At 37.2% G+C, this 18,835-nt stretch overlaps 1 protein-coding gene across 2 annotated transcripts in view; it reads left to right on the forward strand.

The window, feature by feature from the left end:
* Positions 1-18,835, forward strand: part of Drp1 (dynamin related protein 1) — a 265,058-nt gene that overhangs the window by 164,318 nt on the left and 81,905 nt on the right. Inside the window, exon 10 of one of the 2 annotated variants that reach the window (XM_090391003.1) lies at positions 11,771-11,923. In XM_090391003.1, coding sequence (XP_090247129.1) covers positions 11,771-11,923 — 153 coding nt within the window. The remainder of the gene's footprint in view (positions 1-11,770; positions 11,924-18,835) is intronic. The other variant, XM_090391012.1, reaches the window with a different exon arrangement.

An 18,835-nucleotide genomic window follows, 5' to 3' on the forward strand; every position in this document is an offset into this window, starting at 1 on the left:
AAGCACCAAAGCAATGGAAGACAGGCATAATAATACGAGTCTTTAAGAAGGGAGACCAGAAGGATTGCAGTAACTATCGTGGCATCTCTCTGCTCCTGTCAGAGAAATGCCATGAGCCTGCCTGGGAAAGTGTATGCTAAGTGCTTGGAAAGACGGTGCAGGAGCATAGTTGAGTCAAAGTTCCAGGAAGAACAATGTGGCTTTCATCCTGGTAGAAGCACAACTGACCAAATCTTCAGTTTAAGGCAAGTCTTTGAGAAATCTTGGGAATATGCCAAGAATATCTACACATGTTTTATGGACTTGGAGAAGGCATATGACCGGGTTCCTCGGGATAAGCTTTGGCAAGAGCAGTACAGGAGTATGGAGTGGATGGCGAACTATTAGCTGCCATCAAGTCCCTGTATGAATGCCCAGAGTTTTGTGTCAGGGTAAACAGCACAAAGTCTGAACCTTTCAGTCCCCGTTGGCCCCTCCTTTTCATAATATTTATGGACTGGATTGATAGGCACAACCGAGGCAATGAGTGTGTCAGAATTGGAAGAAGTAGCATTGGCCGTCTGCTTTTTGCAGATGACTAGTTCTTCTTAGCTCTTCCACAGATGACCTCCTGCAGACCCTGGATAAGTTTGTAGCTGTTTGTGCAGATGCCAGAATGAAGATCAATATGGCCAAAACTGAAACATTTGTGGTCTCAAGACAACCATCCCAGTGCACTCTACATGTAAGTGGAGTCCCAATGAGGCAGGTGGAGAAGTTTAAATACCTTGGGTCCATATTCACGAATGATGGAAAGTGGGACGTAGAGCTAGATACTTGAATTGGCTTAGCAAGCTCAATATTGCGGGAGCTTGGCCGTTCGGTAGTATTGAAGCGGGAGTTAAGGCAAAGCTGGCTGTCTTCAATGCAGTCTCTGTATCCATCCTCACCTATGGTCATGAGAGTTTGGTAATGACCTAAAGAATGTGGACACGAATCCAAGTGGCTGAAATGAGGTCCGTTCGAGGGGTTGCGGGGCTGACAAGACTCGACAGAGTAAGAAGCTCTGCAATTCGGTAAATCCTCAATACTCAACCGCTGCTTCTCCGTGTTGAGAGATTACAGTTATGTTGGCACGGGCACCTGGTCAGAATGCCACAAGAGAGGCTCCCTCAGCAGGCCCTCTTTGCTAAGCCAGAGGGTGGAAGGCCAAGGACTTGCTGGATAGATTATATCCAAAACCTTGGGTGGACACGTTTGGGAATCCAACCAGAACACCTGAGCTTGGTGGCAGAGGATCATGACCATTGGAAGTTCCTCTTGCAGCTCTTGCCCCCACAACCCAATTAGGAAAGGTGGGCCTTGAAGATATATGCATGTATGTATTATTTAATAATTAAATAACTAAATAATTAAATTTAAATTCTTAAAAATAAATAAAATAAACAAATAAATAATAATAATAATAATTAAATAATTTAGGAAATTTAACCTTAGCTACTTAGGTGGCACTTTGTGAATATAACAGTTATTGTTTAATTAGCCTTGTACATGTACTGATGATGCCTGTGATACTCAGGTGAAAATTCTATGAATAAAGAATATAATTTATGTGAGTTAATTCTGTTATCATAATAGTTAGTAATACAATGGTCCAACATAAAAATGTGTACAACTTCACATGGAGAGAAGAGGCAAGGAACAAGAAAAGTCTCATCGACTATGTTATTGTTGATAGTGATGTTTTCTCCCTGGTGCAGGACACCAGAGTGTACAGAGGATTTGAAATTGGAAGTGAACACCATTTATTCTTGAGCAGGATAAAATTTAATTTCATATTGAAAAGAATAAGATGTAAGAAAGTTTTAAGGTGAATAAAAGAGACTCGGTGGCAAACACTGAAGAGAACACTGATTGATTCAGCCAGAGAGGCATATGGTGAGGTTGTCTGCAAGGATAGAAAAATCAGAACTCCATGGTGGACACAGGAAGTTAAAGAGGGAGTGAAGGAAAAGAAGTAAGCATAATCAAAAGTTCCTGCAAATAAGTCAGCTTGTGCTCTGTAGAGAATACAGAGACAAAGGTAAGAAAGCTAAACTCTGTGTAAAACCAGCTAAATAAAAGTCATGGGAGGACTTTGTAAAAACATAGGAAATTAATATCAAGAAGATGGCAAGATATTCTGGAGGTTGTTTAAGAAGCTTAGAAATGGAGGAAAGAGTGCTGTAAAAGGAATTACAGATAAAGGTGACATAAAGAGGAGAAAAATATATATTTGAAGTATGGAGTAATTACTTCTAAAAATTGCTAAATGAGGCATGCAATCAGGAATACATATCCATACTTGAAGTAGAAAAAGCCATCAGAAGCCTGAAATGTGGAAAGGCAGCAGGACTAGATGATATTTGACCAGAAATGCTCAAGTATGGAGATATGAAAGAATAAGATGTAAGAAAGTAGCTGCACTGCATAGTTCATAGGGCCTGGACAGAGGTACAAATTCCAGATGATTGGAGTAGAGCTCTCATAGTACCCATATATATAAAGGGAAATAAACTGAATGTGAGAATTATAGAGGTATTTCCCTACTGAGTGTTCCTGGTAAGATATATGCAAGTATACTTGAGAAACAGTTGAGAAGGATTGTGGAAGAGAAGCTTGGTGAAAAACAAGCTAGATTCAGGCCAAATAGAGGCCTGAATGTCAAGATCAAATTTTCACTTTATGACAGATAGTTGAGAAATCATGGGAATATAACAAAGATCTGCATTTAAATTTTGTAGATCTGGAAAAGGCATATGACAAGGTGCCAAGAGAGAATCTATTCAGTATGCTACAGTTATACGGTGTCAATGGGGCATTATATCAAGCAATACTTTGTCTTTATTTGAGTTGTAAGCCAGCAGTTAGAATTGAAGGAAGTACAGGAAGGTTTAATGTTAAATCTGTTGTCAGACAAGGATGTACATTATTCCCTCTGTTATTCATTATCTATATCAATCACAGTATGAAGGAAAGTGGTATTAAATCTGATATTAAAATTGGAGATGTTAATGTCAGCTCTTTGCTTTATGCGGATGATGTTATACTTCTAAATAAATCCACTACAAGTCTGCAAGATTTCCTGACTAAATTGAATAACATCATCATCATCATCATCAAATTCCTGCCATGTACCCTCAAGGGGTATACAGGATATGATAGTACTACTTGAAAAAAATTACTTCATTATTTCCTCCAAATCAGTCTGTTAGTTGTCAAGACTCCAACATTATCAGATCTTATATTTCTATTGGCTAAGGCATTTTGTACCGTATCAATTCACCTATATCTTGGTCTTCCTCTGAGTTGTTTTTCTACCAACCTGGCAGAGAAAACTTGTTTTGCTAATCTTTCCTTGCCCATTCTGTTTAAGTGACCATACCACCTGAGATTAGCTCTGCTGATGCATTCCTGGATGCTGACAATATCAAGTTCTTTTTCTAATATCCTCGTTTTTAATATGATATTGCCATTGATACCATCTGTTCATGGCCATAATCTTTCTCAGGACTCTCATATCTGCGGTCTGTAGTCTTAGGTCAAGTGTTTTACTTCTGACCCAGCTCTCAAATCCATAAGTTAAAACTGGTTTGAACACTGTCTTGTATAAGCTAATTTAGTGTTCCGACTAATTTCTCTCTTATTCCATATGAATTTATTCAATTGACTTCCCACCATACCAGCTCTGCTGATTCTGTTGTCTATTTCTATATTTAATTTACCATCTTCAGTAAAAATCGTGCCTAGGTAGCTGAAATGTTTTACTTGTTCCACAGGTTCTCCATTCACAACACAGTTGACATTTTCAATGATTCTGCCTATTTTCATTGTCTTTGTCTTTTTATTGCTGACCTTCATACCATATCTATTACAACAGTTATTCAGTTTTGTCAGGGAATCTTGCAAACTTGTAGCAGATTTATTTAGAAGTAAATAAAGCAAAGCATTAAGCAAAGAGCTGACATTAACATCTCCAATTCTGATATCATGTTTAATACCACTTTCCTTCATAATGTGATCCATATAGATAATGAATAACAGAGGGAATAATGTACATCCTTGTCTCACACCAGATTTAACATTGAACCATCTTCCTGTACTTCCTTCAATTCTAACTGCTGACTTACAACTCAAATAAAGACTAAGTATTGCTTGATATAATGCCCCATTGACACCATATAACTGCAGCGTATTGAATAGCTTCTTTCTTGGCACCTTGTCATATGCCTTTTCCAAATCAACAAAACTTAAATACAGATCTTTGTTATATTCCCATGCTTTCTCGACTGTTTGTCGTAAAGTGAATAACTATTGTAATATATATGGTATGAAGGTCAGCATTATAAAGACAAGAACAATGAATATAGGCAGACTAGAGACCATGGATATGAGAGTTCTGAGAAAGATTAGGGGCATGAACAGATGGCATCAATGTCAATATCTAGTAGCAAGGCTTATACGTTGTCCATACTTAACTGGTAATTAGCTTATGGAATTAATACATATAAAGGATATTAATTAAAGGAAACTTTAATGAATATCTTCAATATTTAGCAGTATTAGCAAATCAGGTGTTCTCTGCCAGGTTGGCAGGAAAAAAAGACCCAGAAGAAGACCATGATATAGATGGATTGATACAGTAAAAAGTGCCTTACTAGACAGAAATATATTGGAGTCTTGACAGGTAACAGACTGGTTCGGAGGAAAATTGTAAATAGGAAATTAGTAATGGTGTAAATTTTTCATGTAGTACTATCATATCTTGTACACCCCTTGAGGGTATATATATCAGGAATATGATGATGATGAACTTTTTACTCATCTCTTTTGTAAATAATTTCCTTTCTCATTCTTCCATTTCTAACCTTCTAATTTCATATATATTGAAAGCAAAGAAACTATCCCCAGTTCTTCTTCTCATTGTTCTCTTTTCCTTCTTTTGAACTGCTGAATACTTAGCAATGTCCATTAACAGTCTTTCCATGTTGTGCATGCTCAGAAATACAGCAAAGTAACTTTCATTTCAGTCCATCATTGTGTGCTGACAAATTTCTTTTCATAGTGCAAGAAAGTTATTTATAATTTCATGTTTTAGGCACTGAGATGAGTACAATGGTTACTTTGCTTCTGTTGTATCAACGTAACAAATTTAGTTATAAATAGCACAAACATTTCAGAATTTGATAGCTTATTCAGTGATATAATTAAGCTCTGCCATTCAGTAGCCAAAGATAAAAATAACATCCTAAAAGATGCTCATGACATACAAAAAGAAATAGACATTTAAATAACTATAAAATAATACCATATTATTAACTTTAAATTCAATTCATTTTTATTTTTAATTTGTGTGATATGTGAAATTTAATATAGATATAAAGGTCAGTTAGTTTTGTATGTAGGGGCAGTCTCCCAAAAAAGGAAGGTGACTAGTGGGGGTAATCCACAGCGTTTTGGGACCCACTGTTGTGTAACTTATATACTAATGATACAGTTCACAGCATGAAAGGAGATATTGCATTGTTTGCTGGTGATACTAAATTAGGAAGAGCAATTGTCATGAAGTTCTGATGTGTTATTGTTATGAGACTATTTGAATAGATTGGTGCTTTGGGTTGAAGAATGGGAAGGGATGATGTTGCTTCAATGTTGCTAAGTGTAAAGTTATGGAATTTGGCCAGAGAAGATGGAATTAGGTTTAACATACATGGAGGGACTTTGCTTCAGGAGGTAGAAGAGGCAATGGATCTGGGGATCTTGGTGAATAGGGAACTGATGTTCAGAGGATACATTGCAAAAGGTTTAAGGGTTACCTAGAAAATTGCTGCTATAATGCAAAGAACACTGACATGCATGGATAAGGAGGTAATCTTCCACTGTATAAGGCACTAATTAGGCCTCACTCGGATTTCTGTGCACAGATTTGATCACCTGGCTATATTGGTGATAGGGAAACATTGGAGAAAGTTCAAAGGCAAATAACTAAGACCATTTCAGGACTCTGGAATATTGAAGATAAGGATAATTGAGGGACTGCAGTCTTCAGAGCTTGACAAGTAGTAGGAGGAGGGGTGATATGATTGAGACGTTTAAATTGGTAATAGGAGCCTGTCATATAGATACAGGGTAATTGGGTGATGGAAGAATGAGAGATCATCCCTAGAAGTTGTACAAAGATTATGAGAGTAAGGAAGTGAAAAGGAGATTTTTGCTTGGTAGGTGGTTAATGAGTGAACCATATTGCCAGGTGGGTGGTGAGTGCTCAACTTCGTGTGAGGAGGCTTTGGATTGCATGGAGGCTTGGAAGTAATACTAAGGTCCTAATACTCATATTCCTTTATGTTTACATGTACATGGAGGAATGGGAATCACCAGTTTGGTGGAGCAGCACCCATGAAGTGGTGCAGGCTTGTTAAGGATGCCGTTTTATGAGTTGTGCAGTCAAGAAGTTTAGAACAAAAGAGGGACACGATGGTTTTTGAAGGATATGGATGCAATGTTTTTTGTGTTCAGACAGGCTGGGTGTAAAAGTCATTCCAAGAAGAAAAATGATCATAACTGGAAATTCAAAAGTATGTGTTGGGGGGGGGGGGGGAGTGAATGAAGTAAGTTTTCCTGACTGAACTAATCAGTGTATAGGAATATAACCATGAATAGGAGACATCAAGAAAAAAAATGTTTAATTGACTGGGTTCCTACCCCTTATCATGTACATATTCAGGATTAAATTATAAATTTGAAAAACTTGTATTAACAGACTGTTTTCTATAATAAATTTAGTTTAATCCTTTATCCAAGTGTGAGCAAACAAAGTTTGCGCTTTGAAAGTATCTTCAGGACTGGGGTAAGGTAGTGCAACACCAGGGCGACTCCTTGCAAAAGTGGAGCAAGCTACTATCACTCCTATCTCAGTATCTCCCATATAATGCAAAACACATCTCCTTGCGGATATGTCTAATGTTATGCATTAAGGGAAGGGCCACTACCCAGACTAGTTTTGACCTTTATTGAGGTCTCTTCAGTGGGAGCCAGGCCCAGAAGTAGAGAGACCAGCCAGAAGCATTAGCAAGGTCATCTCTACCTATAGGAGTTGCCAAATGGTGTGCCACCTGTTTAATAAATTACTCTGGATTTAGAGAAAGATGTTGAAAGTTTATTTTTCACTTGGTTAGAATATAATAAATTTAGTTTAATCCTTTATCCAAGTGTGAGCAAACAAAGTTTGCACCTGAAAGTATCTTCAGGACTGGGGTAAGGTAGTGCAACACCAGGGCGACTCCTTGCAAAGGTGGAGCAAGCTACTATCACTCTTATCCCTTAATGCATAACATTAGACATATCTGCAAGGAGGTGTGTTTTGCATTATATGGGAGATACTGAGATACGAGTGATAGTAGCTTGCTCCACCTTTGCAAGGAGTTGCCCTGGTGTTGCACTACCTTACCCCAGTCCTGAAGATACTTTCAGGCACAAACTTTGTTTGCTCACACTTGGATAAAGGATTAAACTAAATTTATTATATTCTAACCAAGTGAAAAATAAACTTTCAACATCTTTCTCTAAATCCAGAGTAATTTATTAAACAGGCGGCACACCATTTGGCAACTCCTATACGTAGAGATGACCTTGCTAATGCTTCTGGCTGGTATCTCTACTTGGGCCTGGCTCCCACTGAAGAGACCTGTTTTCAGCAGCCCCGATAGAAAGCTCCATGTTCCAGTCCTTCTTCAAACCTGTTCCAGCGGATTCCAGTTGCCAATTACCAGATCCTGAGAGAGAGCTCCTATTCCAGTATTGTTTGGTAAGAACCCTTCTAGTTTATCTTTTGTTGGTTTTTATTTTTTGCGGCCTCGTTCCAATCGGTGCAGGTCCGTTTTAGGGTATCTCCCTTTGGGGACTGAAATTTTCTATTCCGTTGGTAAGGTATTTGCTTTTAAACAATGTCGAAATTCTTGCCAAGAGTTCGTACTCTCGGTATCGAAATTGACCCAAACATCGACAAAGCGATGTTTGTGAGAGCTCTTCTCAAAGTCGCCAAAGCAGAAAGCATTTACGGGCTTACCCCTTATGGGGGGGGGATTCCAAATAGTAACGAACAATATAGAGACAAGGGAAACGCTCCTTAAAGGCATAGAATGTGAAGGAAGAAAATACCTACCCTTCCTAGTTGGGAGTATTTTAAAATCCGTAAAAATTGACAAGTTTCCACTCGAATATCTAGAGAAAGGGGAGGAAAGCATTAAAACCATTTTCTCAAAGTGGGGGATTGTCCGAAACGTAACAATCGGACAAGACGCGGATATCCCAGAGTGGAAATCAGAGGAAGTGTGACCATTTCAATTGAAATGAAAACAGAAATCCCCAACTTGATTTTTTTAGGCTCAGCAAGAGTAATGATTAATTAACCAGGCGTAAGAAAACAATGTTTTCGGTGCACCGCTTCTGCCCGAAAAACAACAAATGCCGCAACTGCTTATCAACAGAACACATATTGGATAAATGTGAGTCACCGTGCCGCAAATGTGGAAGCACTTCTCATAGAATAGACGTTTGTCCTAACAGGACACTTGCAGAAAGAACAGGAGGCGCCATAACACCTGCGGCAGTAGCCATTCCAGTCATCAGTCCTAAACTCACATCACAGGACTCGCGAACTACCGGCCAAACAGTAAACGAACCACAAACAACGGAATCAGAAGACTTTCCAGCCCTCCAACCGCCAGCTATCGCAACGACTACATTAGGAAATCAGGCAATAACTGGGAGGAACGCAGAAGGGAAAATTAGGAAGAAAAAGAAATGGAACACTAAGAAATCTTACACCATTGAATCGGAAGGCAACAATAACAGCACAGAAACAGAGGAAATGGAAATCAATACCAGTACAACAAAACGACCCATGACGTCGGAAGAAGAAGGAGAAATGAAACGAAATAAACAGGACACTGAAAGCCAAATAGAAGCCTCAAGTTCAGATGAGGATGGGGAAGGAAATGAGATAATAACGCGAAACAACACAGAAAATGAGGAAAGAAACCTCATCAGAAGAAGAAGATAGAGAGCAAGGAAACAATCCAGAAACTAAGGAAGGAACAGACTTTGTTAAAAGCAATACCCCAAATGGCTCTGTCATTTTGAAGAACTTTAAGGGATCTCTTAAAACAGCAGAAAAACTATTTCAGATAATGACCACAAAAGGAGAGCCAACTTTCTTGTTCTTTAAGAGGAGCAATAGACCCAACTCTCGGTTCTCTGGTTGATAAAGTCCACCTCAATACGGATCCCGCTATCTCGGTTTTTTTTTCAGTTGTAAGGCATAGTTTTAGAATAATCTAAATTCCAAATTTTAACAAACATTTTTCTTTTTTTTTTAGGGGTTACGAGATGACATCTCGTAACCCCTAAAAAATTATTAATGTAATCTAAATTAATGTAATCTGGATTAATGTAATCTAAAGTTATGTTTTTCAGGTAAAGTGAAGTGTAAATTTTAAGTTTTTTTTTTTAGAACAGGTGTAAGGAGATTATGTTTTACAGACCTTTTAGCCACAACCTCTGGGTTATTATACAGCTAAACAGGTTGACTGAGGCCTCTTTTTACCTCCTACTATCCTACTCTACCTTTCTTCAACTTCCCCTATTACTACCTGCTGACCCTCAGCAATCTTTATACTCCAAAGGCCGATGATGAAAGACATGAACTCCCATTCTACCTCAATAAAGGTCGAAACTAGTCTCAATAAAGGTCGAAACTAGCCCTTCCCTTAATGCATAACATTAGACATATCCGCAAGGAGATGTGTTTTGCATTATATATGGGAGATACTGAGATAGGAATGATAGTAGCTTGCTCCACCTTTGCAAGGAGTTGCCCTGGTGTTGCACTACCTTACCCCAGTCCTGAAGATACTTTCAGGCGCAAACTTTGTTTGCTCACACTTGGATAAAGGATTAAACTAAATTTATTATATTCTATATTCTAACCAAGTGAAAAATAAACTTTCAAGACTGTTTTCTATAAAGTAACAGTGACCATAAACTAAACTTAAAACTTGATGGTACTATTTTCAGTTCTGTTAAGTTTGGAGTTGGACAGTATCTAACTTCATGGAAGTTGTTTAACTGGAGAGCACCTCAGCTTGTATTACATTTGATCATTTACCATCACATTTGTGTGTGTGGGTTAAACCGATACAGACATTAGTTAGCTCAGTTCCAAATTTCCAGCCAGTACTCAGTTGTATCCAGGCAGATACATAGTAACAAGGAGCATCATGAGAAGATTCAGATTGGATATTGAGTCAGAAATCCTGGTCATTTGCAGTGTTTGCTTTTCTTTTTTTTTTTTTTTTGAAACTTAAACAATTTCAAAAAATAATCAAAAGCATATGACTTTTAAATTAGAACCCCCTTCCCACCCTTGCACAAGGTTTTAAAACATGGTGTGTTCATTACTTTAACTAGTAACTAACACACTATGTTTTAAAACCTTTTGGTTTTCTTGAAAGTAATCTGGAACCACTTTTCAAAAGACTGGTCATTTTTAAACAACTTCAGCTTCTCCAATAATCATGGTGGTCACATGATAACAAAATGAGAGATGAATTTTATGAAATTTTAAAAGGCACAATTATTGCGCCTTGTAAAAGAAGTAGAACTGTTTTCACATACCTGTATATAAGCGTTTTTATTAATTCCTTTGATTAAGGATTTTACTGGCCTGACAGCTGGGTTCTTGCCAGCATCTTCCATGATAAGGAAAGGGCAAGAACCCTTTCCTTATCATAGAATTTTATGCCTGTATTTGTCAGAAATGAACTCTCATTCAGTATGTAAATCATAACTATGAAGGAAAACAGCCTACTAAAAGGATAATAAATATCCATCATTGTTATCTAGCCAAGTGACAGAAGAGTATTTGGAAATTACAAAGTTTTGAAAGTGACTACTAAGAGCTTAAGAAGAATGCAACCTTCAGCATAAAACTTGGTTTGGTATTTTGCTACAGTTTGAGTCAAATGTTGTTTTGTCACTTGGCTATAAAATAATAGTGGATATTTATTATCCTTTATTTTAATAGTTTTTGATGCCAAGATAAATCTTTTAGACTCGTTCTTAGTAAGTTTATTGTAGCAAATGTCCTCCTTCAACAGAGAGGGCAGTAGGAGAAAGCAAAGAGAAGTAAAGATTAGAATGTCTGAGTGAATGTGAAAAAAAAAAAAAATTCAAACTAAAGAGAAATCAGAAAATTGGTATATTCTCTGATTTCTTGGTATATTCCAAGCTGAAGTGAAGCCTTGCCGGTAGCTTATGCTGTACTCCCCCCCCCTCACTGTGGGATGGAAATGATGCACTAGCTCAGGAATGGAGAGGATTTGAGGTGGTGTGAAGGTGCTAAAATCATACTTAGGCCACTCTTTAAAATTTCTGATGAATTTAAGTAATTTTAAAGAGAATCTTTTGTGAAATTTATTCATACAAGAATGGATTGTTTATTAGCATTAGCATTCTACATTCAGGAGAAGTTGAAATGAAATAGAATGTGAACTGTTAGTATTAGAGGTGGTGGGGGATTTAACTCATTAACCTTTACAAAAGACTAAATTAAAATGGTTGAGAATATATAGACTAACAGTTAATAGAACTACTTTTTTCCCTATTAACAAAATGAACATTCTCTTTTCTAACCTTAGCTTAATATAGTTCAGTGATGTCTTTTTATTTTGATTTTAAGTTTGCAAATTTTTAGGGTCCTAGACCTGCTCTCTTTGTTCCTGAAGTATCATTTGAACTTCTAGTTAAAAGACAAATTAGACGATTAGAAGAACCAAGTTTACGTTGTGTTGAGCTTGTTCATGAAGAGATGCAACGCATAATTCAACATTGTGGAACAGAGGTACAGGTAATGATATATTTTTTAAAAAAATTTAATTGCTCTAATTATTTTATGGCATTACAATTCTGTGTGATATTTATTTTATCATGTTGTGATACATCTTAACAAGCGTAGTACACAAGTTCAGCACATTTAAAGTTTAATTACCAGTATCCTAATAAAATTTTCTTCCACATTGATGTATTACTTGTCAGGTAAGCCTCCACAGCTTAGTCGGTATAGATGAAGCCCTTTGGTTAGAAAGACCTGGGTTCAATTCCCATCCATGATGTGAGGAATCTTTGTCTGGTCTCCTTCGATGAAAGATTTATTAGCCAGTCTCATACAAAGTTTTTTTTTTTTTTTTCACTTGGAAACTCTGCTCTTTCATCCCCAAGAACAGACAAACTGGCTCTGTGAACACACACAGATTACAGTCAGGAACACTTAAGAAACAATCCCTTCCAGCCATAGGCCTGATTCGTGAACTGTGCCGGTTCCAAGCCCAGATAAAAACAATGGGGATTGAGATGGTGCCATACCTCCCCATAAAAGGTGCTCATGGCTGTTGGATCATCATATGAAATAAATAATTTGTCAAGTCTACAATATGGTCAGCTCTTCATTTCAGTTTTTATCTATTTCACTTCTATTTCATTTTTTTATAATTACACCATGTTTTTTCTAATCTTTTATTTTCTAGTCCATGTATGTGACTGTTTCATCTTAGATTACACCATCTTCTTCAACATCCTTGAATTCCAGTAACATCAAGTTCCATTCTAATATTAAATTTTAATCTTGATCTGCCATCAGTGCTGTCTGTACATTTTCCCTCAGCATTCCTAACAATACATTTGGTCTCTAGAGGGCTACTCATATATGAAAATATGACTTCTGCATTACTTCAACCTTAGTATCACCTCTGGGTCTGGGTAGTGATCCTTCCCATAATGCATAGCATTATACATGCCCATAAGGATATGTGCTTTGCATTATAGGATACTAAGGCAAGTGATGTGAAGTCATTACCTTCTATATACGAGTTGCCCCGGTCCTGAAAATACTTCAGGCACAAACTTTGTTTGCTTATACTTGGATAAAGGATTAAACCAAGAATATAATTTCTTGGTATCTTTAATTTATAATATTGCCAAGCAGAAAAATTTCCAACAACTAAAATTATTCCTAGATTTTGTAGATTGACGTTGATATAAGATTTGCTGCTGCTGTTGTTTTAATTTGGTTAGAGTCTTAAAATGAAGAAGTAATCCTATCTAATTTTAATATTAGCTTTAATATTACTTTGTGTACTAAACAGTAGTGATAGTATAAAATCTTTCTGTAAACTGATTTAATGATGTTAAATTAGACTATCTTCCTGTACATCCTTCAGTTCTAATTGCTAATTTACACTGAGTTACATGACTTCTTAATATCCAAAATATATGATTATGTTAAGAATTAAAGTGTTTCAATTTCTATGCACATGCTGATGAATCCCCTTAATTATAGCCAAGTTTCTAGATCCTTTCCAGTGTGGATAAGTTTCTTTTTTAGTTTTTTTTCCCTTTCACTGTCTTTATTTCATTTATGATATTCCTATGAGAAAGTGATTCATATTGGCTTACAATAAGACATTTCTTTGCATTGAATTTAAATTGTTTTTGAGCTCAGTAAACAACATTTTACAAGAAACTTCAGTATTCTCATTTTGGCATGTTGTGATGCAGCTGCTTGTTGTGTTTTCCTTTCATGTTTTTATTAAATCCTATTGATTTCATCAATTTGAATAGAAGAATGATTCTAATGTTTTTAATTGGCTTATTGTTGTATAATTCTTTTTTTTTTTGCGCATTTATACTTTACATTGGCTTACAATACATGAAGGGTAGGGTTCAGTTTCACACTCGCTCACAGGCAACAAATCATGCCTTGCTTTAGTATACATGAAGAAATCACACCATATTTACATATATCACTCTTACACGTGAAAAGTTCAACCACCTGTAGAAAATTGATGTTATTGTAGGCAGGGAATTGAGAGAAGGAATCAATTATTTTATATTCTCTTTGAAGAATTGGGAGTTTTGGTCCTTGGGTATCATGAAGTCTCTTCCAGAGAGCAGAGGTTGGGGAGGGGAGGGGGGGGGGGAGAAAGAGTAGTGAGAGAAGCAGGTTTGGTGGGTTTGCTTTAGATTTAAATGGATTTGGGTAGCTGCTGCTTGTGTTTTTTTTAGGTATTGAAGAAACAGGAGAAATGATATATGCTATTCAATGAAGTAATACCTATAGAAATACTTCCAAAAAAGACATAAAGTAGGTACAGACTGGCTGTGAGACAGTAGTTAGAATGAGTTTGTGAGAAAGACAGAGAGGATTATCAATTAGCTGAATTACCCTCTTTTGGACAGTCAACAATTTTTAGGGAGGGCTTTGATGCATTGCCCCAAATGTGAAAGCAGTATTCCAGGATTAGGCAGATTTCAGATATAGCTTGGCAGGTGAAAAGTAATGTCTTGAGAGGAAAAGCATCCCAAAAACATCCCAAGTTTTTGAAGGCTGAAAAAGCTAAAGATGTGACATTTATGCAGGAAAACCTAGAGGTAAATGTTGGTCCAAGAAAATAGATTCTGGTAATGTCCTCATAAGCTGTCTATTATCAGAAATAAGGAGTGATAAGCTAAGATTTTGTGAGGAAAAGAAGATGGCTCTGTTTGGTAGCACTGAAGGAGACTAGATTGTCCTCACACCATGAATTATATTCTTCTGCTTTCCATTGTCTGTTAAATCATGTGTGGCAGCTGCTCAACATCCTTTTTACGGTCCCACTTCAATACCCACCAAACCTGCTTCTCTTTTTTCTTTCATGGTATCTGTCTGTTCTCTGAAATATCCATCCTTACTAAGTGTTACTCACTAGCATTCTTCAGAATTTCAAGAAAGATGTATTAGGTTCTTTCTCGGTTTTTAATGCAACTCCTTGTGTTAGCAGAAAAAATGGAAATCATTGCTGAGTGCGCACTAGTTATAGAAGATATTGAAACTTGAGATGTTTGAGCGCTGCCAAATTTGTCAATTCAGCAGGAGGAATGGAGCAAATTGTGAATAGCAGCAAAACTATGGGGTAAGATAAGATAAGATAATGATAACTAATATTTAAGGAATTGACAGCGTATACTAGAAATATAGATTAAATAAACTTTAATATATACTTTCCGATATTTCGGCGAACGTCACGTTGCCATCTTCTTGGGAACTTACTAAAAGACACGTGCACACAAGTACTAATAACAGCAAATGAGACTGAAGCTAGGAAGCTAGCGTTTCCTAAAGTCCTGATGGTGCCCCCTGGCCTGGCGGGCTATATTGGTAGTTCTTGGCCTTTGGGCTGAAGTTCTTCTGATAAAAGTTTCCCAAATTTGGGGCAGTTTCATGCATCCAAATTTGTTGAGGTTTGGCATGTTCCTAAGGGCCGAGGCTGATGGGGTAAGATTTGAGATTAGTGAAAACACACACACACACACACACACACAGTATATATTTATATAGGAGTAAGAGGGTAGACAGCAGCCGCTCCCTGAGATTCCTGCATCGATAAAGAAATGTAAAGAGAGAATGCTATCTGCCAGTACATGTGAACAGCCAGAGAGAAAATGGTTTTATAGAAATCTAATCTATTAGTTTTATAGAAATCTAATTACTGCTTTGAAAGAGTAGTTAATTCACAGAAATTATGCACTTTATTTCTGGCATTAAAAACTTAAATTCTTGGAGCTTGTAACCAGGTGCATTACATTCATTTAATTGTATCAAATGTTATCTTACTGATTGTTACAGCAAATGCATACGTTGTTCCTATTTCTCAGAAATTATGAAGTACATGCATTGTAAGAACATGCTGATTTTCATTGCTGACTGTAAATGAATTGAAGCAGTACAATGAAACAATCATGTTGCATGTAGTAATATTTTCAGACATGTCACTGCACCATTAATAGTGTGGTTAATCAGAAAAACTGTCAATATAGATTCTTTCCAAACAGCCCTCATTTACATTTTAGCTACTTTTTAATTTATCTGTATATTTATTGTTTCATAGCCTTAATCACTTGGGGAACAATATATCATGGGTGTAGAAAAGTCACACATGACATGGCAGAAATTAAGTTTCTGACTGCAGAAAACATTTGCACCAATTTATCTTTACCAACGAATGAAAGTTTATGGAGATAAGTATATAGATATCAGTATTAAGTTATATATATATATATATATATATATATATATCCATGCAGACTTTGAACTTTGGCACAGCTTTACAAGACGGTGCATTCAGAATGCATGCCTATTAGTTCCTCCATTGATTCTGAACACACAATGAACAATCCAAAAATTGAAGGTAGAGATTCAAGGAGTTTGTCGTGCATTCAGGAGCTTTACTTCTCAGTATTCTATGCAGTCTCACAAGTTGCTTATACCAGTTGCTGCATAGGTTCATCTTGGTTTCACCATTTTGGGTTGAGTACCATATAGTTAGTGAGTGTATGTACTCCAAGAGGTATTTGTGTTGAGAGTATAAGTATATGAAAGTATATAAAATTGCAGAATAAGGTTTAAGAAATATCTATTTTAGTTTCATTTAAATATTCCTCCTGTTAAAAAAAAAAAAAGAATAAAATAAAATAAAAAAATAGGAGGCATTACTTTTTGTCATGCCATTGTAAAGTTGTGAATGCACAATTTCCAGAGTCCATTAGCAAGTAATGGCACCTCTTGAATAATCTCTTATAGTAGACAGTACATATATGAGAAGGGGAGTGAATTTTGGCATTTAATAGTTGTAAAGTTAATAATATTCATATTTTGATTATTTCTTGATTTGCTTTTTTTTTAATTTATGTGGACATATATGGGTGTATAGATATACATACACTGCTTAGAAAAAAATCAATGGACATTATAGTGTGAGGAACAAACAGCCACGGCACCTTAATTAGATATAGGACCTCCTTTCTCTGCGATGACTGCAGCAATCGTACAAGGCATACATTCCACAGGCATATGATAGTGATCGGTAGGAATTTTGGACCATTCTTCCTGTAGGCATGTAATGATGTCCTGAACTTTTGTGGAGCGGATGTTCCTTAACCTCACCCAGCACTCCAGTTCATCCCACAGATGTTCAATAGGGTTGAGATCAGGGCTCTGTGGAGGCCAATCAAGTGTGTTGATGTTCTTCATGTCCACAAACCACACAGTTACAGCAGCAGCCTTATGATGCAGTACATTGTCTTGCTGAAAGAGACAATGGCTAATTCCATAGAAACACCACAAAGGAAGAATTGCATTGTCCAGAATGTTCAGATATCTCTCTGAGTTTACCACAGAGGTCCAAGGCCCTACCAGGAAATACAGGATCATACCATCACACTGCCACCTCTGAATTTCATAGTTGAGGTTACGCACTGTAGTAAGAGACATGCACTGTGTATCCACTACGCCTACACCCATCCATCTGCTCTGTATAGGGTGTAGCATGATTTGTTGCTCCATAACACAGCTTTCCAAGCTTCCACATCTTACTGTATACGCTCTTTGCACCACTGATAACAACACTGCATGGTGGTTGGGTAATGTGGGCTTGCATATTGTGGTTCTGCCATGGAAACCCATGTTGTGATCTTCGGTTCTGAATGTTTTTGTGCAGATTCATGTTCCAATTGATGCCCAGAACTCCATTTTCATGTTGGCCAACGAATGGCAGCTTTTACATATTATTTGGTGAGCAGTGGTGATTCTTTCACTGCAGATAGCATTTGTATTCTGACTCTCTGCACTTCCATCTTAGTATGGTATCACTGATTATTGACCTGGGATGCCCCAATTTGCCAAACAGATAGGTCTGCAACAGGGTATCCTATCACAACACCTCTTTCAAATTTCATCAGTTCCTTTCTCACAGCCATTTCACCTGGACACAATTGCACTGACTTGGGAGCAATATATTTTTTCAATTTATGCCAGCTACAAACACGTGACTTGTTACATGGCACAATGCATCTTGCCCATGGGGATGTCCATTGACTTCTATCCAAGCAGTGTAGGTATGCATATATATTTAATTTCAGATATACAGGGTGTTCGGGATAAATTTGACAGTTTCGTAAGGAAAAAGAAAATCTTCTTTGTATCTATTAAATTTAATGAATTGACAAAAAAACATTACAGGCAGAGTTAATTACAATACTATCAACAAGATTTACTCAAAATAACCACCATTAGCATCGATCACAGCTTCAATTCTGCTTCGGAACCTCGAACAAGCTGATGCTACAGTCTCCCTGGGAAGGGCCGCAAAAACTGTTTTAATTTTATCCATTAACTGGGCTTTTGTATTACTGGAAGTGCGATTGGTGTCTTTTTCAACTGCGCCCCATACAAAATAATCCATGGGGTTAAGGTCTGGGGAGTTTGGAGGCCAAACATTTGGACTGGTGAAGTCGTAGAAATTTTCAGACAACCATTTTTGACTTTTCCCAGAGGTGTGGCAAGGGGCCGAATCCTGCTGCCATACATACGGCCTACCATTGGCTACCCTTGTTATCCAGGGCTTGACTACAGTTAGCAACTCCACGAACAAAGCCCGAATTCCAATGCCAGGGTTCTTCAACACCTGTTCCTGCAGATTTGCGAGGAATTCTGCTGTACGAACGCAATCAGATCGTCTGCTAGGGATCTTTCTTCTTGCTACATCCTCGTAGTCACCATTGCAAGTCTCTAGTTCATGCCTGATTGTTTTTACTGTATTCAGGGAGCATTGGGCAGCAGTCGTAATATCCTTATTTTGATGGCGGGCACGAATCATCATGATACAAGTTATTCTCTTCCATGATTCAGGTGGGTTCCAGCTATCCATCCTTTCTGACATCTTGTATA

Source organism: Typopeltis vanoorti, chromosome 1 (genome assembly GCF_054136105.1).
Source record: "Typopeltis vanoorti isolate ZY-2024b chromosome 1, IOZ_Tvanoo_1.0, whole genome shotgun sequence".
NCBI lineage: Eukaryota > Metazoa > Arthropoda > Arachnida > Uropygi > Thelyphonidae > Typopeltis > Typopeltis vanoorti.